The following is a 25,006-nucleotide window of genomic DNA, read 5'->3' on the forward strand; positions in this document are numbered from 1 at the left end:
AAAGGGCCAAGGCAGTTTTTTTATTAACCAATGAAAGTAACACATAGACAAATGACCCTTCTCCATCAGGGGAGGCAAGTGACATGTGTCACTAGCAATGTCTCCCAAGCTGGATGGATGATGGTTCATGATGGAAAACATCTTTCCCTGATATTTTTTTTTTTTTTTTTTTTTTTGGTTTTTTCGAGACAGGGTTTCTCTGTGGTTTTGGAGCCCGTCCTGGAACTAGCTCTTGTAGACCAGGCTGGTCTCGAACTCACAGAGATCCGCCTGCCTCTGCCTCCCGAGTGCTGGGATTAAAGGCGTGCGCCACCACCGCCCGGCTCCCTGATAATTTTGAAAGACTCCTCTTGGCTCCCAGGAGAGACGTCCTAGTATTGATATATGTGGCCACCATGGCATAACATGCCTTGTGTGGGAAAAGTAAATTCATTTTTATATCTTTCTCCCCCTATACCATCAACATAGACTTAACTTCCTTAAGACCAGAGACCTGTTGGAACCTGACCCCCAAAATTGGTTTTGCCAGTCTGTTGGGCAATCTGGACTTTGCATTGATACTATTGAATGTCCTCAAAAGCGCAGCAGTTCCTTTTATAGAAGATTGTGGATCTTCAGATTGATAATTCTGCCATTTTCATTTCATTTCCTGAAATTCGGGGTCAGCTTGTGAAAAATTGAAAAACATCCTCAATGTGAAATGTCAGCCCTCACTCTAAGCTCCTCCCCCTTTCAGAGTATCTAATCAGGTTTAATACTTGCTTTCTGAAGGGAGTTTGAAAGTTCTTCTATACTGCTAATGATTGTCTGCCCAAGTTCTGCCTGGAATGATTGTTTATGAAAAGTGTCTTTAATAAAGCTGGATACAGTTTGGCTTGGGGGGGGGTACCTTGTATCTAAATAGACTCCCATTCTGAAGTTCCAGGAGTAAGCACTTTAGCATGTAAATCAAAGATGACATATTGTAGCACATATTATTCTGCCTTACGTTTTTAATTATCCAACATGAAAAGTTTTGGTATAACTTTGATAGAAGTTTCTCACCCTGTTCCCTCCCCAAAAGCATTCCATCTACGTACTTTGGAGAATTCATTGACATTCAACGTGTAATTCATCATTTTTGTAATTACTCTGTCTTCAAAGGAAAGGTATTTTCCATGTTATAAGTCCAAATTACATTTTTTTCGTACACAGTTTTTTTCACTAAAATTTTAAGTTTTGGGGCCCGTGAGATGGCTACACGAGAGGCACTCTGGCTCACCTTCCAGAGGACCTGTGTTCAGTTCCAGTGATTCATATTGGAGGACTCACACCTGCCAGTGATTCTAGCACTGGGGGTCCAGCAACCTCTTCTGGCTTCCTGGGCACAAATCCACACAGAGATAAAAAAATTTGAAAGAAAAACAAAAAAACAGGAGTAGTAGCACATGCCTTTAGTCGCAGCACTCATAGGCAGAGGCAGGGAAAGTTCTGTTGATATGAAGCCAGTTTGGTTTAAAGCAGCAAACTTCAGGCCAGCAGTGAGTGAGGGCTACAAACAAACAAACAAAATATTCATTGAAAGTCAATTCAAGATAATTCAAATACTACTGCATTTTAAAATCTATGCTTTTACATAAAAGCCAGTTTAAATTTGACTCTTAATTGTTCCTGTGTTAATATACTGTAAAAAAAATTTAGCTTTTGTTACAGTTCATTTCACCAGAAAATGATTCTCTTTTCAGCCCCCATCAAGAAATCGACGAGAAAGAGCTGAGCTGAGGCCAGACTTCTTTGATTCTGCAGCTATCATAGAAGATGATTCAGTAAATATCAGATTATTACTGTTTTTATTTATACTTCCTTGGCCCTGGGGATACATAAAATAATTGGTTTTTTTTTTTTCCCTAGGGATTTGGAATGCCTATGTTCTGAAGTCTGAAGAAAATTTACAAATCTGGAACTCTATTATTTAGAGCTAGAGGCCTATATACTGTGATAGCTTGTATGGGGGAAGAAACACTTTTGATGTGATCTGATTTGTTTTGTAATCAAATGATTAAAGGTTGGTCCCTTTTGCAGTGACAGAGCAGCATGTCAGTAACCCACGGAAATGTTGGTGAATGTCACCTCGGAAAGACTGACCAAAAAATTCATTTGTACTCTAATGTTGGACTTATCTCAGTACAGATGTGTGTGTGCTTTTCTGAAAGGAGGAAGATATTTTAAATTTTTAAAACAGCTGTCAAAATAAACACTGTTATACACCTGTTTTATGAAAATTCAGCATTGAGTAAAAAAATATTTTTAACTTTATTTTCCTGTTGTACAATTTAAAAACCGTTTTAACATTTTGCCTTTTTATGTTTTAAAAGCTAACCATTTTTATTAAATATGAGTAAGCAGCTCGTTCTAATCGCCGAAGAGTGTTTTTGGAGCTCACTGGATTTGGTTGACCATATAAAACAGAAACATTGATGGAACAGAGCATGGACAAACTAAAATAGAGTTCTAACATCGTGCATCTCTGCCAAAAACCACACACCCTCTATGGATGGATGTGAATTCCCAGATTTTATATACTCTTGAATAAAAAGGTTTATTTTTATTTATAAGTGGGCATAAAATAAATGTCCATGCAGCCATTTTTCCAACAGATGCTGTACACCGTTCATTTTATATAGAATAGGGAGATTCAAATACAGTGCATTTTCTATTGGTCTTTGTTCTGTGCATTTTTAGCAACTTCTACCAGCAAATAAAGTATTCTCAGTAAAACAAAAATGGTTCTCAAGTCATCGGTCTTGGTGTTTCTAACCACTTGTTTCATGCCCTGCCAAAGTCAACTTACACAGAATTCCATTTCCGTGAAAAGTTTATTTGCTATTCAGAAGTAATTTGAAGACATGTAGCTGTCTTCTTCCCATGCATTGAGTATATCCTGAACCCACTAATTTTGTGAATTTGTTTACCAATCATAGAAGTATGTGCTGCATAGAAGTCTGTGCTTAGAGGGTTACCTTGAAATACAACTACATTTCAGTGTTAAGTGTGCATATTAAGAAAAATTCTTTTGGAGAAAGAAATTCTGAATCTTCAGGACAGTCTTCAGTGGTTTAGAGTTACAGTCTGCTTACTTTTATGACTTGCTATTGTTTTTTAAAAGCCCACTTAATTTTTTCCTGATTTTAATGTAAGCCTCCAAATTTCCAAACCAGTCCATCCACAGCTGTTTCTGGGCTGGTTTTTAAAGTAGCTGCAACAGAATCAAGAGGCTTTCCCTTTTTACCAAAAATGAAATGCAGTTTTTAAAAAGTATGTGAACTCTGATTTATCTTTTGTGTGGGAAAGCAAAACATGATTTTATTCATCCTTTTAGTAGACAAGGTTTTTCTCAACATTGTACAGTTTGGAGGAAAAAAACAAAACAAAAAAACAAAAGAAAGAAAACTTGGTCACCAAAAATGTTTTACCTACTATCTCAGCAAGTCCTAGGCTCCAGTTAAGAGATCTAGGGCCTTACTCTCTCCTAGAAATGTGGGCTCACTGGAACTGAGGGGCAGGGATGAATGAACTGTTCACCACAGCCCTGCCTGACTATGGTTCTGGCCAGGGACCCATCTGTGAGGGGCCCTGGAATAAGCACAGACTAATCCTCTGTTTGATTGACACATGCTGATTTAGAATTACAGACTACCATGCACCAACAAGGCTTCATCTCCAATGGGTTTCCAAGTTCAGTTTGAAGTCAATCAAATTTTTGTATTTTCAGTGTCTCCTTGATTGATTTTGCTAGTAATTCTGTAAATTGTACATTTGCAATATGAAGTTTTTTTTTTCCTTTTGTACAATTTGAAACTGATGCTTCACCTTTCCTTTAATAAACTATTCAAAATCAGGCTTGTGGGAGTCATCCTGTTGTTGCTCCTGGGCAAGGTTTAAGGAGACTTTCCTTCCCTGTGCCCTTGGGACTTTGTTCTTTCAGATAATTTGTCACACACAGCAAAGAGTTTCGTGTTAGTGTTTTTGGTAGGTTTTGTTTTGAGACAGGGTCTCACTTCAGATCAGACTAGCCTCAAACTCACAGATCTGCTCCCAGATACTGGGAGTAAACATTTACCACCACACCAGGCTAAGATGTTTTATTTTTAAGAAAAAAAAATGAGAATTGTTCACAAGTTTTTAATTGCTCAGGTTTCCCTATAAAGAATGATAAGGCCAAGTCCTCTTTCCTCCTCCCTAAGCTCCTGTGGCGTTGCTCCTAGCAGCAGCCCTTCGGCAATTTCCAAAATTCTGCATTCCTGCAAAAGTGAAAGTTTCTTTTACCATTGGTGCCAGACCTCACTCTAAAGCAAAGTAACAACCTAAATTGTTTATGACGTGGCCATGTCCTTTGTTCAAAGGTCATTAAGTAGCCAAAATGCCAATGTAGAAAAGGTAAGGACATGGGAGATAGATACATCAACAAGGGGATCTATGTTTAGACATCTGGAACAGATGAATCTGAGCTTTGACATGAGTAGTCTGCCACTCTGTTTTGGCACCCAGGTAAGAGTCCATCATTAACAGAACAGTATATGTATTATTTACGGACATGTCAGACACATCACTAAAGCTGGGTCTAAAACTGAAGATCCATGAAATGCAAGACAGATGAAAAGCATAAAAAGTACTCACTGAAACTATACCAAAATTTCCTGAATCTAAAGAATGTTGAAGTACAAGCAGCATTTATAACCCCAAGTAAACATGATCATAGAAGAATATTTTCAAAACATAAAATGCCATAACTACAGAACAAAGAAACAATATCCAAACCAGCAAGAAAAAAATGCAGATTTACTCGCAAAGGCAAACCTATCAAAATAATATCATACCTCAACAGAAATCCTAAAAACCAAGGGAGTATGGGCTAATGTTTCAAAGCTTGAAAGTCCTTGCCAATCAAGATTTCTATATCCAGTCATAATCGCTTAAGGTTGAAGACATACATATTTCAAGACAAGCAATCCATGACCACCAAGCCAACAATGCAGAAGAGATGTAAATCCTGCACAGGAAGGAAAAAACACAACAAGGAATGAATTTCACAGAGGACTGATGAACAAAGGAGAACTGAAAAATCATGTCTAGGTTGTTGAAGACATGCCTCAGCAGTTAAGAATGCTTAGCTTACTGCTCTCTGCAGAGAGCCAGCCTTTGTTTCCTAGTACCCCTGTTTGGTGGCCCACAACCAACTGCAGCTTAGGTCTAGGAAATAACCTGGCTTCTGTGAGCACCTTCACATGTGTGTGCACACAGACACCTCTTAAAATAACCCTCATGCAAATTCACATACCAGCAAACTCCTAGCTTGGAGAGAGAAAGTAACAAACATTCCATCCATTGAGTAAAACAGCAACAAAATTAGAGAAATATGCAAATCGCTTCCAATAACTTTAAACATAAATTTTCTTAGTTCCTTGTCTTGGTTAGTTTAAAGTCATTTGGGAAGAAAACTGAGAAAGCGCCTCTATGAGATTTGACTGTAGGCAAGACTAGGGTATTTTTGTCATTAGCGATTTGATGGGGGAGGACCCAGTTCATTGTGAGTAGAGCCATCCCTGGGAGGGTAGTCCTCAGTAAAGAAGCAAACTGAGAAAAGCCGTAAGCACAGTTCCTGCCATGGCTTCCTGCAGTGGTAGATGTCAGGTAAAATCAACCTTTTCCTTCTCAAACTTTTGGTCATGGTCTTTTCTCTCGCCAATAAAGACTTAAGACGTTCAAAGAAGACAGAATTTAAAAGTAAATTGTACCAGTGGGTTGTCTAGCAAAACCAAACATAAACCCTTACCAGCAAGACACAGACTGAAAGTGAATGGAAGTCCATGCCAAATGAGTGGAAATTGATAACAAGCTGGAGTAGTTGTATTTTACCTGATGAAGAATTTAAGCCAAACTAGGAAAAAATAAAAGGTAATAAAAATTATTCTAAAATCTATCAAGATATGGGGCTGGAGAGATGGCCCAGCAGTTAAGAGGACTGCCTGCTCTTCCAAAGGTCCTAAGTTCAATTCCCAGCAACCACATGGTGGCTCGCAACCATCTATAATGAGATCTGGTGCCCTCTTATGTCCTGCAGGCAGAATACTGTGTATATAATAAATCTTTTTTTAAAAAAAATCTATCAAAAAATCTATCAAGGTCTAACAACTGCAATATACACTCACTGTTTATGCACCCATCTTCAAAGATACTGCTGAACAGATGGCTATAATAGTGGGTGACATCAGTACCTCAGATTAATGAACAGATCTAGAAATGAAAGAAACCAGAGCGAAACTGGATCTTAATGTGCTTAACATATCTACGTAATAGCCCATCCAAAAACAGTGGAATTTACCTTCTCAGCACATTTTAGGCAAGTGTTCACAAATACAAAAAAGTAAAATAATGTATTATAGTATTGGAATAAGATTACAAATCAGCAATAGAGACTATTAAAAATACATAGAGATTAAACTGTATACTTATATGACCAGTGTATCTCCGAAAAAAAAAGCCAAGGGAATTTTAACACTAGAAGAAAATGGAAATACAACTGAACAGAAACATTTGGATAAAGGTATTTCTTTGGGAGGGGGTTTGGGGTTTTGGTTGTGTGAACTATGTAGTGTGCCTAAGGAAGCTGAGCAGAAATGTGGGTGTCTTCTTTCACCAAGTGATCTAAATCAAATTGTCCAATTTAGCATAAAGCATCATTACCCACTACACCATCTTGCTAGCCCCACCAATAGCATTTCTAAGAAGAAAGTTTAGAACTATGACTTTACATTTTGAAAAAAAATCAGAATTCAAACCAAGCCTGGTAATTCATCCCAACTACTTAGGAGCCTGATGTAGGAGGATCACAAAGGCAAGGTCATCCTGGGCAACTCAATGAAACTATCTGAAAATAAAACTGAAGAGGACCTGAGGAGAGCCTAGGGTAAAGCATTTGCCTACTATGCCTGAAACGTTTTTCATTACTACAAAATAAAAAATTCTGAAGATCCTAAATAACCTAATAATGTGCCTCATGAACTTAGGGAAGTAAAATCCAAGTAGGTGAGAATTAAAGATCATGGCAGAAATTAATAGTGCAGACTAAAAGTGCTGCAAGAATCCATTTTCACATGAATTTGCTTGATAGATACAAAATTCATCAGCCTTTGGCCATACTAATCAAAACAAGACCCAAATTAACAAACCAAATGAAAAAACATTACAACAGATACTAATAAAATCCAGATGATCATTAAGAAAGATTTTTGAAAACCTACATTTATACCAGGCAGTGGTGGTGCACTCTGGTCTACAGAGTGAACTCTAGGACATCCAAAGCTACACAGAGAAAGCCTGTCTTGAAAAACGAAAACATAAAAGAGGAAAGGAAAAAGAGAAAAAATTGGACTCTCCTCCAATCTTGTCCCTATAGATAAACAACATTTATATTTGGCATAATTACAAACACAGTTCTAGGTATATTAAACATGTTTATTAACTCATCTTAATTACCTTTTAAAAATTCGTAAAAAAAAAAAACCTAGAAATTCTTTTTTTTTTTTTTTTTTTTTTTGGTTTTTCGAGACAGGGTTTCTCTGTGGTTTTGGAGCCTGTCCTGGAACTAGCTCTTGTAGACCAGGCTGGTCTCGAACTCACAGAGATCCGCCTGCCTCTGCCTCCCGAGTGCTGGGATTAAAGGCGTGCGCCACCACCGCCCGGCCAAACCTAGAAATTCTTTATCAAGACTGAAGTTTAGGCAGGTGGTGGTGACTTGCTGACGCACACCTTTAATCCCAGCACTTGGGAGGCAGAGGCAGGGTGATCTCAAAGTCAACCTGGACCACAGAGCAAGTTTCAGGACAGCCAGGGCTATCCAGAGAAACCTGATCTCAAAAAACAGAAAGCCCAAAAAGAAAGAAAGAAAGATTGTGAACCTTACAAAATATTTTTTAAGTTGTACTTAATAAATAAATTTGTACTTTAGTATCAAAATATACTTCAATCTTTGAATGGACTGGGGCCTCGCCTGCCTGACCCCTTCACAGTGGTCCTTTACAAACCTAAACGTTCAGTAGCTCACATATGAACTATATGCTTTTATTTATTATAGAAGTCTTATGTTAGTATGATCTCAAAAACCCTTAAAGGTGTAAGTTATTTCAATTTTTATTATATCTAAAATCTAAAAGGTTATTTTATTCCTTTTTAATAATTGTTTTTTTCAAAACTGGCATTTTCATTTACATAGGAATCCTCATATATAAAGAGATTTCAAGGAATGTCAACATCAAATCATGCAACTATAGGAGATAGTGGTTCTCACAAAATGTTCGCTAGGATGAAAACGGTCAAAGTTTGACAAAGTTAGCAAAGATATAAGTGATTAGACATTTCCAGTCAGATTTGTTTGGGAGGGATGTTTTGTTTTTTGTTTTTTGTTACAGTTTCTATTGCTGTGAAGAGACACCGTGACCACAGCAAGTCTTATACAGGTCAACATTTAATTGGGCCTCACAGTTAAAGTTCAGTCCTTTAGCATCATGGCAGGAAACATGGCAGCAAGCAGGCAGACATGGTGCTAGAGAAGGAGCTGAGAGTTCTACCTCTTGATCCGAAGACAGCAGAAGGAGATTGTGAGCCACACTGGGCATAGCTTGAGCATATAAGACCTTAAAACCTGCCCCCTCAGTGACATGGTTCCTCCAACAAGGCCACACCACCTAACAGTGCCACACTCCCTACAGACCAAACATTCAAGCATCCATGAGTCTATGAAGGCCAGTTCTATTCAAATTTTCACTTTGGATTTTTTTTTTTTTTTTTTTTTTGAGACAGGTTTTCTCTGTATAGTCCTGGTTGTCTTGGAACTCACTCTATAGACCAGGCTGGTGTTATGGGATATTTTATCACACTGTGAAGCTGTCTGTTTTACCTCACCTGTCCAAGGTACCTTCTGGTTGGTTTAATAAAGAGCTGAATAGTCAATAGCTAGGAGAGGATAGGTGGGACTTCTATGGAGAGAGAGGAACTTGGGGAAAATTCTGAGAAGTGGGAATTTGCCAGTAAGATTCAGAGGAACTTGGATATACAGTTCTGAGGAGAGGTGCCGAGCCAAGTGGCAGAAAGTCGATGAGTATAAACAGATTTGAGTTATCAAGAGCTAACCGGGAACAAGCTTAAGCATAAGGCCAAGATTGCATGTCATTCAGGAGCTGGCAGTCTAAAAAAAAGTCTGACTACAACAAGCTAGCCTTGAGCTCAGGGATTTGCCTGCCTCTGCTTCCCAAATGCTAGGATTAAAGGTGAATACCACCAACATCTCACTTTAAGTCAGGTTTTCTGACATGAATTATATAACCTTAGAAACATTAGTAAACTCTAATCAGTAAATGTATTGCCCTCAAGTCCCATTTGCAATAAACCTTGCATAACTCAGACCTTCTGTTATAAGTTTGTGTTGTGTCCACTGTTATATTTTTACTTTAGGACAAGATTTATATGATTTATCCTTACCTAAAACATTTAACTCTTTATTACAGATGTAGCCATATATGAGTGTATATATGTATGTGTGCATGTGTGCATGAGAGACATTTTACATTTTCAGTTCTCTCACAGATCCTAGGTAAGTTCATATTCCAGCAGAACTGTAGAGCAACTAATGAATTTTAAATGAGAAGCATCTTTATAAACAAGAACAGGAGAAAGGACATGTTCACCCTATAACTGCAGTTTTAAATGACAAGCCATTGGTATTATTGCCTTCAGTATACTATAAAAAGAAACATTTGATTTTAAAGGATCATCCACAGGTATGTATAAATGTATGACCTTATTACTCATGATCAAGCTGGATAAAGCTGACAGAGTTATCTGCTTTTAGCAGTGTGCAGACATTTCCTGAATGGTTTGGGATGATCAACTGCTTGAAATCCTATTACAATGATCAATTAGTGTATGCCAGCAGTTGGGAACATTTAACCTAAAAAATTCAACAAGAAGCTGGGTTGTGGTGGTGCACGCCTTTAATCCCAGCACTCGGGAGGCAAAGGCAGGTAGATCTCTTGTCAGTCCAAGGCCAGAATGATCTACAAAGTAAGTTCCAGAACAGCCAGGACTGTTACACATAAAAACCCTGTATCAAAAAACAAACAAACAAATAAATAGCAACTGAAGGAATTTATGTATTTTGGAATATGCAGCAAACAAAGCCAAAATCATAGTCAATAGGGAACCCAGCATTTCCTCTGAAATCAACGGGCTTTTCAGTGATGCATGTGTTCTTGAGTTTTCCCTCCCCCATACTCCCAACTTCCAGCAAACTCACTAGTTTGCCAAGCTCAACTCTGGTAGAAGCCCTGCTTTGGCCTGTTGGTCCCTGTCTGGAGCGAGTAGACAGTTGCCCAGTTACCCATGTCTCCCCGGGAAGTCTCACAACAACTTCCCATATGATTGATAAGCAGAATATTTTCTTTAAAAAATGGTTAGATTGTCGAAAGTGGCTGTAGATTCAGGGCAATCCCTATGAAAATTCCAAGTGCATCCTTTTAAAAACGGAAAGCAAGAGAGGAAGACAGCTGACGCTCAGCTCTGGCCTCCGCACTCACGAACGTAACTCACACCCGTGCACCACACAAGCAAGCAAAATCAAGCACACACAAAAGTAATAACAAATGCCGGGCGGTGGTGGCGCACGCCTTTAATCCCAGCACTCGGAAGGCAGAGGCAGGCGGATCTCTGTGAGTTCGAGACCAGCCTGGTCTACAAGAGCTAGTTCCAGGACAGGCTCCAAAAAACCACAGAGAAACTCTGTCTCGAAAAACCAAAAAAAAAAAAAAAAAAAAAAAGTAATAACAAATAAATTACACTTGTTCTATCTCAGCCCAGTCAAAATGGCTATCATCAAGACAACAAATGACAAACATCAGGAACTTCAGGAAGGAGGAATCTTTATATACTGCTGGTGGTAATATAAACCAGTACCGTTAGAAATAATTTCACGCCCACAAAGAGACCACTACTCCAACAAACTGTAGACAAAGCAAACTTTACTCTTGGATAAAGAGGGTGAGCTTGGGGAGCAGAGGCGTGAACACACTGAGAAGAGAAGTCCATTGGTTTTCATTCTAACTCAGGTGATGACTGGGTCTTTCCCCATTGCCTGGGGTCCAGCCTCACAGTCTCAACTGACCAGTCTATAAAGAACTGGTACACAGGAAGTGAAGGAGGGAGGGAAAGGGGGAAATGGGTCACCACTCCTCAGAGAAGAAGGGTCATCAAATCCCAAGAATACAGCAGTGAGTTTCTGTATGAACAAAGGTTTACTGTGTGTATGGGGGTGGAGAGGGTGGTGACGATCAGTCAGACAGCCTGGGTTTGAAAAGTCACAGAATAAAAAGCAGACGTTAAGACCCAGCATAGCCTGCATCTCCGCCTCTCATCCAAACAGACAGAATCCTCTTTGCCTCCAGCTGTTGTAGCCCCTGATTATGTCTAATGCAGCACCCCAAAATGGCAGTGCTGGTGACATTGTGCTAAACTAAAGGACTTTGGCCAGGGAGAAGAATTATTATTAGATAAACAGTGGCCTGAAAGCAGGTTTCTGTTTACCAGGAACTTCCCTTAATCTACCCCAAAGTTCAGCTACCTCAGGTAAGGGTATCTAGCTTAAAGCCTCCCACCCTGCTGACTGTCACATGAGATCTGCTTGCTTTTCCACCAAATTGTTCTTCTCTCTGCCCCTCAAGAGATAGCCTTAGCAGTTAGATCTCCAATAAACCTCTCTTTCTACCCATGAGCAGTCTAGTTTGGTGGTTTCACCATGCCCTGCCTTGCTTACACTGCCCACTGAGAGCAGTGTGAATGGCACCTAACAATCTATCCCCAGTGTTCTCTTGGGGATCTGTGCTTTCCCGAGACTTGTCCCTGGACTGATGCAAACACAAAGGTGCCTTCCAAGTCAAACCATTTCAAAGTCTCAGCTTCCTTTGATACTAGTGCTGGAGGCACATTGCTAAGACATCTCCTAAATTCCCTCTAGAAGTCAGTAAATATATTATCTGAAGCAATGAGAGAGGGTAAGGAAGCCTGCAGGGGTGTTCAGTTCTCTCCTCCTCCTTCACTCGCTCAACCTCAACGAGAGTTCAGTAAATTTCCTCTGGTTGTCTTCTGAAAATGTCCATACCTTTTAACCCAAAGCCATAGACTTTTGCTATGACACAAAGATGTAAATATACTCCAGCTATTTTGCAGGTCCATATTCCTGGGAAAAGAGGGTCAAGCTCAACCTGCAGGGGGCCCTCCAGATACACCAGTCTCTGCACCAGCTTCAAGGACACCAACAGGGCAAGAACTGGCAGGCTGACTTCACCCATATGCCCACTCATAAAAAGCCCCTTTGTCTCCTCTTGTTGACAGGATGGATAGAGACATTTCATACCTCCAGAGAAGCTGCAGGTGTCATGGCTCAAGTACTCCTGAAAAACACATCATCCCTCAAGTTGGTGTGACATCCCCATAAGCTCCTGGGTACCACCAGCTTCAGAGCTGGTACCACCTCTCTAGGCTCAAGTGGAACCTGTTTTTCCAAGATGCTCAATGAAGTTTGTATCTGCTCCCATGTCTTGCTCATTCACCCTTGTCTCTTTTGTACAACCAGGACACATATCTATTCCATTCTTTCTGGCAGTATTCCCACTTCCCATGGATAGCCTGATTCATGAGCCCATGATAATAATCTATTTTTTCTCCTAGCAACCTACCTTCTCTGCCTCCTCAAGGAACAGATGTCTGAGGTCTCTAGGATGGCAGCTAACTGACTGCTTCTTCACCCATACCACCTGCTGGTTGTGAGCCCACGGACTCCTGACTCCCGTTCCTATGTCGTTCCAAGCCCACAGGAAGTAGCCAGAGCTGAACAGCCGCCCATATACTCAAAGAGTCTGGGGAGATCTAAATGGAAGCTCTCCCAGAGATGCTCAAGACCATACCCACAGGGTATGTAAATGCCTCCTAAGAAACAGTCATTTCCTAACTAATGGCCAGGTGGTTTCCCCTCTTTCCTGAGACACCCCTGGGAGTGCTTTGCTCAAATTAAAATCTGGACTTTAATTTGGCTTGATGTTTATTGCATCAGCAGAGCTACCTACTACTGAGAGAGATTTTTACTTATCAGTACCCACATTATTTTCCCATCTTGATTTATTCTGTGCCTAACACCACTTTATGGAAACTTCTTGCACTGTTTTTATGTCAAAAGCACGTCTCAACACCCAGGGTGACCCCACCGCCACAGGAATACTTTGCTGTTGCCCACGGTATTTCTTACCTCTGGTCTGTGCACAGAGAAATCCTACTTGCCATGGTAATTTCCTTGGGCCAGTTCTTCTGGCTTTGTCCAGACTTCTAATCCTTAGGTTCTTTTGCTGATGAGTGACAGGCCTAGCACTCAAGAACAACCAAAATAAGTAGATGAAACACATTTCCCCAGGTTGGGGGATCTGAAGGTCATCCTCTGACAAGCAAGGATCCAAAAAAAAAAAAAGAAAAGAAAGAACCCCACAAATTGTTAGAATAAGTTCAGAGTTACAAAGAAAGGTGTCAACATTTCTACTAAAATGTCTGAGCAAGTTAACTCTTACTCTTGATCAAGAGGGTGTGCTCAGAAGGGCAAACACTCTGAGTCAGGTTTTGTAATTCTAACCCAGGTAGTAACTGTCTTTTCCCCATAGGCAGGAGTCCAAGTTCACCGTCTTAATTCAACTGGCTACTCTGGAAAGAATTGGCACACAGAAATATAGGAGGAAGGGGTCACTGCTCCAAGCCATCAGATTCCTAGAATATAGTAGTAGGTCCCTGTATAAACAAAGGTTTTCCTGGGTGGGGGAAGATTAGGACTTTTGCACAAAAGTCTGACCAAGTGTGAGAAATAAAAAGATTTGAATTCCTAAACACAACATTCATAGTATTTGATAGAAAAAATCATATTTCATTACTTCTTACAGTATGGGGCTCCTCAGAAAACTAAACAGCACTACAGTATGAGCCAGTCATATCCCTCCTGGGTATATGCAGGAGACTCCCCACACACCAGAGACACAATCTGCACACTCACAAAAGCTGAGGGATAGAAGCTCAGACACCAATCATCCACACAAATAGAAACAAAATATGTACATATGCGCAACAAAATCTTAGTATTCCTCTATAAAGAATAATAATATTGGGATGGCAAGATGGCCTGGTGGATAAAAGCACTTACTGCAATTCCAGACAATCTGAGTCCAATCCCTGGGACCACACAGTTGAAGAGAAAACACCTTCAGGTCATGGGTCATCCTCTGATATCTCTCTCCCTCCCCTCCCCCCATCATTCAGGTCATCCTCTGATCTCTCTCCCCCCCCCCCATGTGTATGTATGTATGTACAGGTACATGCACAAAATAAATAGATATGAAAAAGGTGAGGACTGACACCTAAGATTGTCTTCTGACCACTGCATGTCACACATGTACACCTCTGTCTACATAGATACACACATGCATACATACACACAAAAGGTAATTTTTTTTAAGTCATGGATACCAATAGGCTGTTATAGAAGGACAGCCCAACTAGGATGCTAATGGAAGAGAAAAATAATCTAAAGAGTATAAAAAATAATCTTACGTCAAAGGAAAACAAATTCTTGTAAGACTAGAAGCTCTGAGTGACTGAAGTCCTGAGTGTGCGTGCATTTAGACACAAGTACAGCCTGTCCAAGACTCCAATTCTAATTGGCTCATTGGAAACTGGAAGGGCTCCAGAGAAATGGTGAAGTTTTTTTTCCAAGAGTCCCAAATATGTGTGTTTGTGAATGCTTGACCAGTGTGCAGACTAGCAACCATGGTCCCTGCCCCCTGCCAGGTTGCCAAAGCCCGAAACTGCTCACCTCCAAAGATCTAGAGAGACTGCTAACTCCTCCCCTGTACCTAAGTGCACTGAGATTTCAGGTTGCGTTGGAAGTACGAGAAAATCACACCTGACCCAAGCTTCACTGTATGTGAGTTTTGCTGTCCGTCCTTTATTCCTTCCTTCATTGCTCCAGCTAGAGTTCTAGGTCCCAAAGCTATGTGGTTCGTGCTGTTGACAGAATCGCTGTGCTTGCTTTCCAGTACTGTGAAAAAAATACCTCAGAGAACCAACTTCAAAAGACAATGAAGTTGTTGGGAGGAAGAAGGGCTCACGGTGTCAGAGGCTCTGTTCTATGGGACCACGGCCTTCTTGCACTGAGCCTGTGGCAGCAAATCACATCATGGCAGAAGCGTGCAGTGGAGGAAGCCTGAGGACTCTGTGCAGTGGGGAAACATAGTGAGGTGCTGGGACCCCATTATTCCTTCCAGGGCACACTCTTCACGGCCCAACTCCCCCTACTAGATTCCATCTCTCAAAAGTTCCAACCAATAGCACCCCAGACTGAGAACCAGGTCTACAATGCTTTGGAGGTCACATATCCAAACCATAACATTCCACTCTGGCCCCCCAAAGGTTCACATCCACTTCATAATACAAAAATGCAATTTTAGATCATCTGAAATTTTAACTGGTCCAATGTTGCGCTAAAGTTCAAATGTAACATTTCCTCTGACACACAAGGCAAATAAATGCATTTGTGAGCTCTGGTGAAAAGCAAAAGCAAATTACACAGTTCAAAGATACAGTGCTATCAGGCGGTGAGGCACATGCCTTTAAGCCCAGCACTTAAAAGGCAAAGGCAGATGGATCTGTTAGTTTGAGGCCAGAAGGGTCTACAGATTGAGTTCCAGGACAGATAGGGCTACATAGAGAAACCCTGTCTCAAAAAATCCAACAACAACAAACCAAAACAAACAAACAAGAGACCCAAAACAAAACAAAACCAGCTGACAACATAGATCCTTCAAGTCCACATCTAACACCCAAGGCACATGGTGATGTACACTGCAAAGGGCACGGGTGTCCCTCACCTGTGAGCCTCCTGGCTGTGGTCTACATTGTCATTCTTTTGGGCCAACTGTGCTCACTGCAAGGTGTGCCTCTCACAGTAGGCAATCCATGTCCCTGGTGTCTGACGTGCTGGGTCTGCACTGCTGCTCTGGCTCCACACCTCACTCTCAGGACTGTCTTACAGGACGTCAACCCTACAGTACACAAAGTAGTCACACCTGACTGTGGGCCACCAGACGTGGGTCCTTTGTAAGAGCGGTACTTGCTCTTAACCACTGAGCCATTTCCAGAGCCTCCCAATAATCCACTCTTTCAAAGTTTATCCTGGGGCTGGTAAGGTGTCTCTGCAGTTAAAAGTGCTTGCTTCCAAGTCTGAGGACCCAAATTCAATCCCCAGGATACATACATGAATGCAAACAGGATAAAATTATTTTCAAAAATTATTTTAGCTTCTGTTTTCAGCCCATGGTCCTGTGGCTCAATGCAACATGGCAAAAGTGGAGACCAATCCACAATGGGAGTGGAAAGGGCTGGAACCCCAACAACACTTATGACCTCACTTCATCTGTGAGGCTCCATCTCTTCAAAGGCTCCATTGCCTGCTACAGCACCAAGCCGCCAGCAACACCTCTGGAGGACAGTCATCCAGGTCACACTGCTATCAGGTACAAAGAAAGTACGAGACACATGATCACCTGACTCTGAAATAAGGGTGTAACAGCCAGAAGGTGCGCACACCTGAAGAGCCTTGGAACGTAACACACCCGAGCCCTCCACTGGGAAGAACAGGAATGCAATCACTGCTCAGCTCGCAGTGGCAGCCCACAGCTAAAGCCTCCAGCTCGGGAGCAACCGCAGGCACAATGCTCAGTCAGCAAATTAAGGTCATCAGGGCATGGGAGACAACTTTAGAGAGCACGTAAACAAACACACGTGTCCGAACCACTGAAGCCATGTCTGTCCTGCTCCAGACCAGGGGACCTGACCACATTGTCGGGGAAAGACAAAGAACAGGAAGAACTTCAGCCTTACTGCTGCACAGTTAAGAGACGGTATGCACTTAGAGCACTGAGCGAGCGAGTGGACCGCGCTTGAGGTAATGGGAGCCAGGGTTATCACCTCCTGTGCCCGGACATAAACACAAAGTGAGGATGGCAATGACACTAGGATTAGGAATCCGAACTTCTATAATTTATAACTTTTATTTATAGCCCCCACCCTTACAGACAAGCATTGTAAAGGTGTAACTATGAAATGTACCCCACCTGCACATGGACTTGCTACAGCTGATGGCTTTGGAGAGCAATCCCAAGGGTTCTGTCCTCATCAGTGGGCTAATCTCTTTGTGGATTCATAGGATGGCATCACAGAGAAGGGATCAAAGCAGGAAGTAGGGGCTTATAGCAGATCACTGGAGGTAATAGACAGATGTGCCATGTGCCCCTTCCTCCTGGCAGCAAGCTCTACAACATGACCCTGTTATCGTAAAGTTCTACTTCACCTCAGAACAAGCAATTGACACCTCCAAAACCATGAGCTAAGTATTTTATTTAAAATTGTTTTGCTCAGGCTGGGCGGTGGTGGCGCACGCCTTTAATCCCAGCACTCAGAAGGCAGAGGCAGACAGATCTCTGTGAGTTCAAGACCAGCCTGGTCTACAAGAGCTAGTTCCAGGACAGGCTCCAAAACCACAGAGAAACCCTGTCTCGAAAAACCAAAAAAAAAAAAAAAAATGTTTTGCTTAGGTATTGTCACTGCACAATGAAGAAGTCTCAGACACATTTATGTGAATCCTTTCCGATGCTGGCTATGACATCTCAGTAGAAATGAAAGCATCCAGCCCCATTTTTTGCTGGAGGGTCACACAGGAACATCCAGCAAAAAATGACAGCAGAAATGACAATCCTCCTAACTTTAGCTCCTTAGAGAAAACATAGGCTCTGGGACCAGACAATGAAATGTAGGAAGAAATTAGATCATTTCCTGGTGTCATAAAATAAGGAAGTTCTCCAATAATTACTAGAAGATACCGAAGCCTGAGGGACTAGCTTGAAGGAGCTTCCCCTGTGAGCATCAAAACAAGTTACAGTGAGACCAAAAGAAGACTGACCCCCGAAAAAAGCAGGCAGAGAAGAGGCAGCCTCCGACATATAAACACAGAATGAAGATGGCACTGAAGTCTCCTCATCTGACAAGCAGCTCAGGAATCGAGCAAGTTCCAGCAACAAACAGGAAGTCTGTCGGCCAGCAGGGCTGAATGCCCCACATGCCAGTAACAATCTGGGAAATAATCACCTCTGAGGCCACATGGTCGATTACCAATAACAGGGAAACCTACGTCATGTCCGCCTGATGTAACACACCAAGAGGGCTGTTATTACTCTTTCCTCAAACTAAACATTGGGAAACGACCAAGCAAATCCAAATTGAGGGACTTCTTGGGCAAAGGGACCTGCCGCCAAGATCCTCAAACCACATGGTGGAAAGAGAACTAATCCTGCCAAGCTGTCCTCTGGTCTCACACAAGAGCCACGACAGTCACTTAAGACACACACACACACACGCACAACATTAACAACTGGCGGTTGGGTGTTGGGCACATGATACAGTCCTAGTAACACTTCACAGTCGTGACCATCATCAGAACAGAGGTGTTTGGAAATGCAGGAACACCTACCTTCGTGGTCTGGAAACCACAGGAGTCAATACTGGATACTACACCTTCCTGAGAATCTGCTCTGCTGACAAACTAGCATCGTAGACGTTCATGTAACCATCAAAGAGTCATGGGAATCAGGGCTTACTCTAACATTCCTACTTAACTGCCCTAAACCCTATTATCTTTCCTGGGGATGTAAATTAATTCCCGGGGTGGAAGATACACAGGTGGGTTATATTCTGTTTTTATTGCTCTACAAAATACTGAAGGCAGGCTAACTTTATAAAGTGCTTTGGTTAGCGCGCAGTTCCGAGATCAATGGCAGGGCTCGACAGCTGGAGTTCTGTGAGAACCATCCTGACTGTACCACATGACAGGGCGTGCGTGCGAGTGTGAGTGTTTTTCCCTTCTGGCTTTCTTGTTTTGACTGAGATTTTTACTAAAAAAATAAAACACCTTACTCAAAAAACACCAACTAGGATTTTGATATAGCAAATAATTTTACATCAAGTAAAAGAACTTTCTGAAATTTAATCAACTTCCAAGGTACGTAGATCCCATTTTCATGATTATAAAAGGCAGCGGTGGTCTACGAGTGGCCAGCTCCACTGTTGATCTGTTTCCTTTGAGCTGTTCACAGTGGGATATTCGCATGCTTCCTCCAAGGACGATGGACCTTCTTGCTGGCCAAGACTTCCAGGTCACAGCATATCCGGGCACGAGTAGAGGACGGCTGGATGATGTCGTCCACAAACCCTGGGGAATCGGAGAAAAGGAGATTACTGTGTGGGTGGTCATCTATCCAGTCACTCTCAGCTCCACAGGCCGACGATGTGGGCAGCACTTGACCTGGCAGAGAGATGCAAGCCTACAAACCCTCCTTGGACTTCTGCGGCGCCTCTGCTCTGCCGGGCTCCTAACCTTTGGCATAGGAGCACTAGGCAAGATAAGGGAAATGTGACCTCTCCCCTTCCTGCCTTGAGCCAGGGTCTCCACCCTGCCAGGATGGACTCAACAGGAAATAAAATTAAGAAAATATGTGTGGCTGGAGAGATGGTTCAGCAGTTAGGAGCACTGCTGCTCTTCCAGAGGACCCGAGGAGGGATCACTAAACCTACTTCAGGTCGTCCAGAACTGCCAGTACCTCCAGCTCAAAGCGATCTGATGCCCTCTTCTGACCTCCGTAGGCATGTGCATGCACACATGCGTGCCATATACACATAGACAAATAAATAATAAACAAGATTTTTTAAAAGAAAGAAAACACATACAACAACTTCTCCCTGCCTGTCCATGGGTCCTTATAGTAAAATTTTGCTTCCTCCATGGAGAGACAGTTTTTCTCCCTGCCCCTGTGACTTGCTTTTATCGATACGATGTGACAAAGGTTACCATGGGGTTTCCCAGCCAAGGCCTCAGGGCCTAAGTCTCCTTCCTTTTTACCTACTCCCGGGACAACAAGAAGAAAAGCCTGGACAGGTCTAGAGAAGTGAGGAAGGACCAGTAAGCAGCCACCATTACCTTGAAAGAAAGGCCATCTTGGACTGTCAAGCCAGAGGCTGACTCAAGTGAGAACAAACCCAGGCAAACCCGAAGAGCCACCCAGCAAAGCCCAGGACACAGTGGGGGATGAGAGGGGTTTGGCCACCAGGTCTGGGTGGACTGGATGATCAGATCATCACCTAGAAACAGAACCCTATCAGCAGCCTGACCGGCCCCAGATCCTGCCTGAAGGCAGCCCCGTCACTCCCCAGAGGCAACAGAGGTGACCGCAAAGATGAAAGGCGACCATGAAAGATGCTAAGAAAGAACCAGCAAATGACAGGGCCGATGGACAGCACCCGCCTCCACCCGGCCCACCTCTCACGGCTGCAGGGAAAGGGTTGGCGAACTTCTCCACATATTCCGCCTGGGCGGCTTCCACATCCCGGTGTCCTTTGAAGATGATCTCCACAGCACCCTGTGAGAAGAGAAAAGGTTTCCCAAGAGCCCATCAGTTCCTCACAGCCAATCAGAGCAAAGAGACGGGCCATGTGTGGGGCTGCCTTTCATGCTCTGGGGCTGAGGACAGAATGCTAGGCTGTGGTTCCAGGTCACTCCACTCTCCCTCTGCACATCTTATCATCCTCTGAAGTCAGGATGTTCAGCCTGTTTCCCACTAAGTGCTGCTTTTCCTCCTTCACGATCCCAAGCCCTGGACACAGAACACACTGCTGGTGGTGGTCTATAGGTATGGCCTCTAGAGACTCGTGTGTGAATGCTTGCTCATAGCGAGTGGCACTGAGGAGCTGTGGCCCTGTTGGAGGAAGTGTGTCCCTGGTGGGGAGGGTCAGGCTTTGAGGTCTCCTATGTTCAAGTTATACCCAGGGTAGCTCACAATCTCCTTCTGCTACCTGCGGATCAAGATGTAGAACTCTCGGCTTCTCCAGCACCATGTCTGCCTGCACGCCACCATGATGACAATGGACTAAACCTCTGAAACTGTAAGTTAGTTCAGCTAAACATTTTCCTTTTTGAGAGTTGCCACGGTCATGGTGTCTCTTCACAGCAATAAAATCCTAAGACACTGACCTGGAAAACTCATGCGGAAGGCTTGGTCCTCAAGTGGGAACACTCTGGGACCTGGTTCAACCCTGATAGCTCTTTCAAAGCCACAAGAGTCACCCAAGACAGAACTTTAGCTTCTAGTGGGTGGAAAGGGGTGGTTCTGTGCAGGAGGTCAGGGAGTATTCAGCTGGCTGACCCACCGGACGAATGACTGTGGTGGGAGCCCCACTCGGAAAAGCTGTGGAGTTACTGACTGCAAAGGACCAGTTGCTTCTGGCCGTAATTCTCTCATGTGCTAATAACAGCTATGGGTAATATTCCCACTGCTTGTGTGTTTATCTGGTGTATATATTCCATCTATCGGGCACACATAGAGCTGTGGGTGGTCAGGAAGTTGATTTCTGCTTAATCTGTATAATTCCGATGAAAAGAAATAACACTAGAATATCTTTTTTTTTTTTTTTTTTGGTTTTTCGAGACAGGGTTTCTCTGTGGTTTTGGAGCCTGGTCTCGAACTCACAGAGATCCGCCTGCCTCTGCCTCCCAAGTGCTGGGATTAAAGGCGTGCGCCACCACCGCCCGGCAACACTAGAATATCTTTCATTAATCAGACTGACATAGGAAGTTAACAGCATTCTCAGTCACAGAGACTGCTGATTTTAGACTTCAGAACAAATTCAAAGCAAGTGGGTTACCCCTAGAGATGAATATCTTATACATGAAGTCATTTTCCCAAGTGTTTGTTGCTGATTCAAGGTCAGGTTTGAGGCAACTTTGGTAGACATAACCCTCGTGCAGCAATGGGCTTTCTGCACACACTCCCTACAACTCAAGGTCCAGCTAACTGTTAGGTCTTGAATTTCAACGTCATCTTCTCACCAACTTAGAGCTACATGCATGGCCAAGCGTTACTCACTGGCTGGTCAATGTGACCTCCCTAGCCTGAGAAAAACTGTGTGACTTATATTGTGTTGTGAGAATGGGTCACGCCCTGAAAATGTAACATATAATTGTCCAGAGATTTGGATGTGAGAGAAGGCTGCTGTGGAGAGTTGCAGAGAGAGAGAAATACGATGAAGAAGTGAAAGAGCAAAGAGTGAGAGTGTGTGTGTATGTGTGTGAGAGAGAGACAGACAGACAGAAACAGAGAGACAGAGAGAGAGAGACAGAGCGCTGTGTGAAGGAGCTGTGTGTGTTGTGTGGTGAGGGAGAGAAAGGGAGAGACAGAGCGCTGTGTGAAGGAGCTGTGTGTGTTGTGTGGTGAGAGAGAGAAAGGGAGAGAGAGAACGCTGTGTGAAGGAGCTGTGTGTGTTGTGTGGTGAGGGAGAGAAAGGGAGAGAGAGAGCTGTGTGAAGGAGCTGTGGTGTTGTGTGGGGAGGGCTATGTGAGTGAGCTGTTGAGCTGTGGCTGTGTGGAGATTTGTAACTGTGAGGAGATGAAGCTGTATAGAAAAGAGATGTAGAAGAGAAATGTATATAAAAAAAGATGTGTAGTCACGTGACAATGGCTGTACCGTATACAGAGATGTATGGTCGTGTCGGGGAGAGATGTACGTATGTAAAGAATGCAGCTGTGTGGAGACAGAGATTCTCAGTGAGCATTTTAAAGATGAAGTAAAAGAGAAAGTGCCCATCAGAAAGGGTGTGTTTCCTTATTTACCCCTCAGATAGACACAGTCCGGACCAAAGATAGAGAAGAAATATTTCCCAAGTTCCTCGCTGCATTTGTGGATGTTTCTGCAAGCCTTGGTGCCGCCTGGAGGCTGCCCCCTGGGTAGCTATAGCTGGAGCACCCCAGCAGATGAGAGGGGGTGGTGAGAAACTGTCCCAAAGGTGAATTCAGCTGACTCTTCTCTCTCTCTTCTCTGGGTCCCTTCCAAAGCCAACCTTTCCTCTGCATGAAGACACCAATCAATGTGCCTGTCACTGGGGAGACAGGAGGTGGACTGGCTAGGAAGGGGGGAGTTCCTGGGCCCAGTGCTGCTAGATGGCTTTACCTTGGCACCCATGACTGCAATCTCGGCTGTGGGCCAGGCATAGTTGGTGTCACCAAGAAGGTGTTTGGAGCTCATGACATCATAGGCACCTCCATAGGCCTAGAACAAGTCACATGCTGAGTGTCAATGTCAGGAACAAGCAAAACATATCCCCAACACTCCAGAAAGTCAAGGGAAATGGGGCCATGCCCTACGGCCCCACAAGGTCAAAGTCCGGAGACTTGTATAGCCCACACTACCACTATTGCCGGCTGTCCCTGCTGCTGGGAGACCACGGACATCCCTGTAACACATGTTGCAGGGTGAGCCCTCTAGACATTTCACAGGGGTGAGCGAGAGGCACACCTCCTTCCAGACCAGGTCACCTCACGGCACACCACCTCAGCCATGATGCTAGGAGCAAGCTCCTAGGGACAGGTGTGGAGGGCAGGGCCTCACCTTCCTGGTGATGACTGTGATTTTGGGCACGGTTGCCTCGGCAAATGCATAGAGCAGCTTGGCGCCATGCCGGATGATGCCACCATATTCCTGGGCTGTGCCTAGGTCATGAGGAAGAGTCACCAGGTTACATTAGAGCCCTTGCAAAGTCTCATGGCTGTGACAACCTCAGAGAGGACCAATCCTCACAAGGGCCAATCTTCTGGACAACGGAAGACAGACAAGTCAGAGCCCTGGGGTCTGTGAGAGAGCCATACTGAACGCAGCCACCGCGCCAACCCCACCTGTGCTGGACTCACCAGGCAGGAAGCCAGGGACATCAACAAAAGTGATGAGCGGAATGTTGAACGCGTCACAGAATCTGACAAAACGAGCCCCCTTCACAGATGAATTAATGTCCAAGCACCCTACAAGGAAAGAGACTGTCTGTTGGAAGCTCTAGACACAGCGCCACACACAGTGGGAATACGCTCCCACCGGGCACCCAGGCCTGGCTTCCGAGGCCGCACGGGTTCATCTGACTGACATCAGGAGAACTGCCAGGCAAACAAGGCTATGCTGGCATCGGTGGTAAAATGCGGCAGCCTGAGACAGCTAGGCAAGCTCTTTCCCCAGAGACTGAGGGGCAGTCAGCGAAGTCCAGCCTAGTTTGCCCCAAGGAGACCCTCAGCAGAAGCTGTCACTCAGAGTGGCTCTGGAGAATGCAGAGCTGGACTCTGGCTCTATGGTCCATCTAGTTATCGCCCGTGGGAAGTTACCTTTCCAGTGAGAGGCTCTTCACCTGCAAAGTAGGGAAGTCACCACCTCCTACAGCACCGTAAGAGGCCTAGAGGACATGGCTCTGTGATGTCAACCTGAGCAGGCTGCTAGCAGGTACTAACTAGTAAGTACCCCACTTACACTCAAGGGGCTTTCAGACTTTTCTCTGAGACCAGGTGCGACTTTACCAGATTTTCAGAAATTCTATGCATGAGAGGAAGCCATTAAGAAAGGAAGGAGAGATGGCTCAGTGGTTAAGAGCACTGGTTGCTCTTCCAGAGGACCCAGGTTGGGTTCCAAGCACTCACATTGCAGCTCACAGCCAGCATCCAGGGGATCAAATGCCACCTTCTGACCCCACTGGCACCAGGCACACATGTGGTACACATATATGCAGGTAAAACACCCACACACGTGAAATATTTTTAAATGAGTAAGGGCCAGGTGTGGTTATGCATGCCTCAGTCTCGGCAACGAGAAAGCTGAGGCCAAAGGAGCATCACATGTTTAAGGCCCGTCCGGTATAGGTTCTTGGCCAGCTACGGTTATCTAGCAAGACCCTGATGCCCTTCCCTCCTCTCAACCCCGTTAGGGACAAAAGAAGAAGAAAGAAATTAAACAGTCACAAATCAAGAAAAAAG

General features: G+C 43.7%; 2 protein-coding genes and 1 long non-coding RNA gene across 3 annotated transcripts in view; 1 reads left to right on the forward strand and 2 right to left on the reverse strand.

Moving 5' to 3' along the window:
* Window positions 1–4,592, forward strand: part of Stag1 (STAG1 cohesin complex component) — a 327,633-nt gene extending 323,041 nt beyond the window's left edge. The window contains exons 33-34 of the mRNA XM_057766709.1: window positions 1,725–1,805; window positions 1,891–4,592. Coding sequence (XP_057622692.1) covers window positions 1,725–1,805; window positions 1,891–1,914 — 105 coding nt within the window. The 3' untranslated portion in view covers window positions 1,915–4,592. The remainder of the gene's footprint in view (window positions 1–1,724; window positions 1,806–1,890) is intronic.
* On the reverse strand, window positions 1,050–14,322 carry LOC130872572 (uncharacterized). Its single transcript, XR_009056983.1, has 4 exons — window positions 13,331–14,322; window positions 7,281–7,360; window positions 4,857–5,029; window positions 1,050–1,531 (listed from the first exon to the last, which is right to left on the reverse strand). It is a non-coding gene; the product is annotated as an uncharacterized LOC130872572 (long non-coding RNA).
* Window positions 14,323–19,136: 4,814 nt separating this feature from the next.
* Pccb (propionyl-CoA carboxylase subunit beta) overlaps window positions 19,137–25,006 on the reverse strand; it is a 53,168-nt gene continuing 47,298 nt past the window's right edge. The window contains exons 11-15 of the mRNA XM_057767145.1: window positions 23,906–24,013; window positions 23,607–23,707; window positions 23,169–23,267; window positions 20,486–20,585; window positions 19,137–19,381 (exon numbers count right to left, since the gene is read on the reverse strand). Coding sequence (XP_057623128.1) covers window positions 19,260–19,381; window positions 20,486–20,585; window positions 23,169–23,267; window positions 23,607–23,707; window positions 23,906–24,013 — 530 coding nt within the window. The 3' untranslated portion in view covers window positions 19,137–19,259. The remainder of the gene's footprint in view (window positions 19,382–20,485; window positions 20,586–23,168; window positions 23,268–23,606; window positions 23,708–23,905; window positions 24,014–25,006) is intronic.

The sequence above is a fragment of the Chionomys nivalis genome, chromosome 4 (assembly GCF_950005125.1).
Source record: "Chionomys nivalis chromosome 4, mChiNiv1.1, whole genome shotgun sequence".
NCBI classification, from domain to species: Eukaryota; Metazoa; Chordata; class Mammalia; order Rodentia; family Cricetidae; genus Chionomys; species Chionomys nivalis.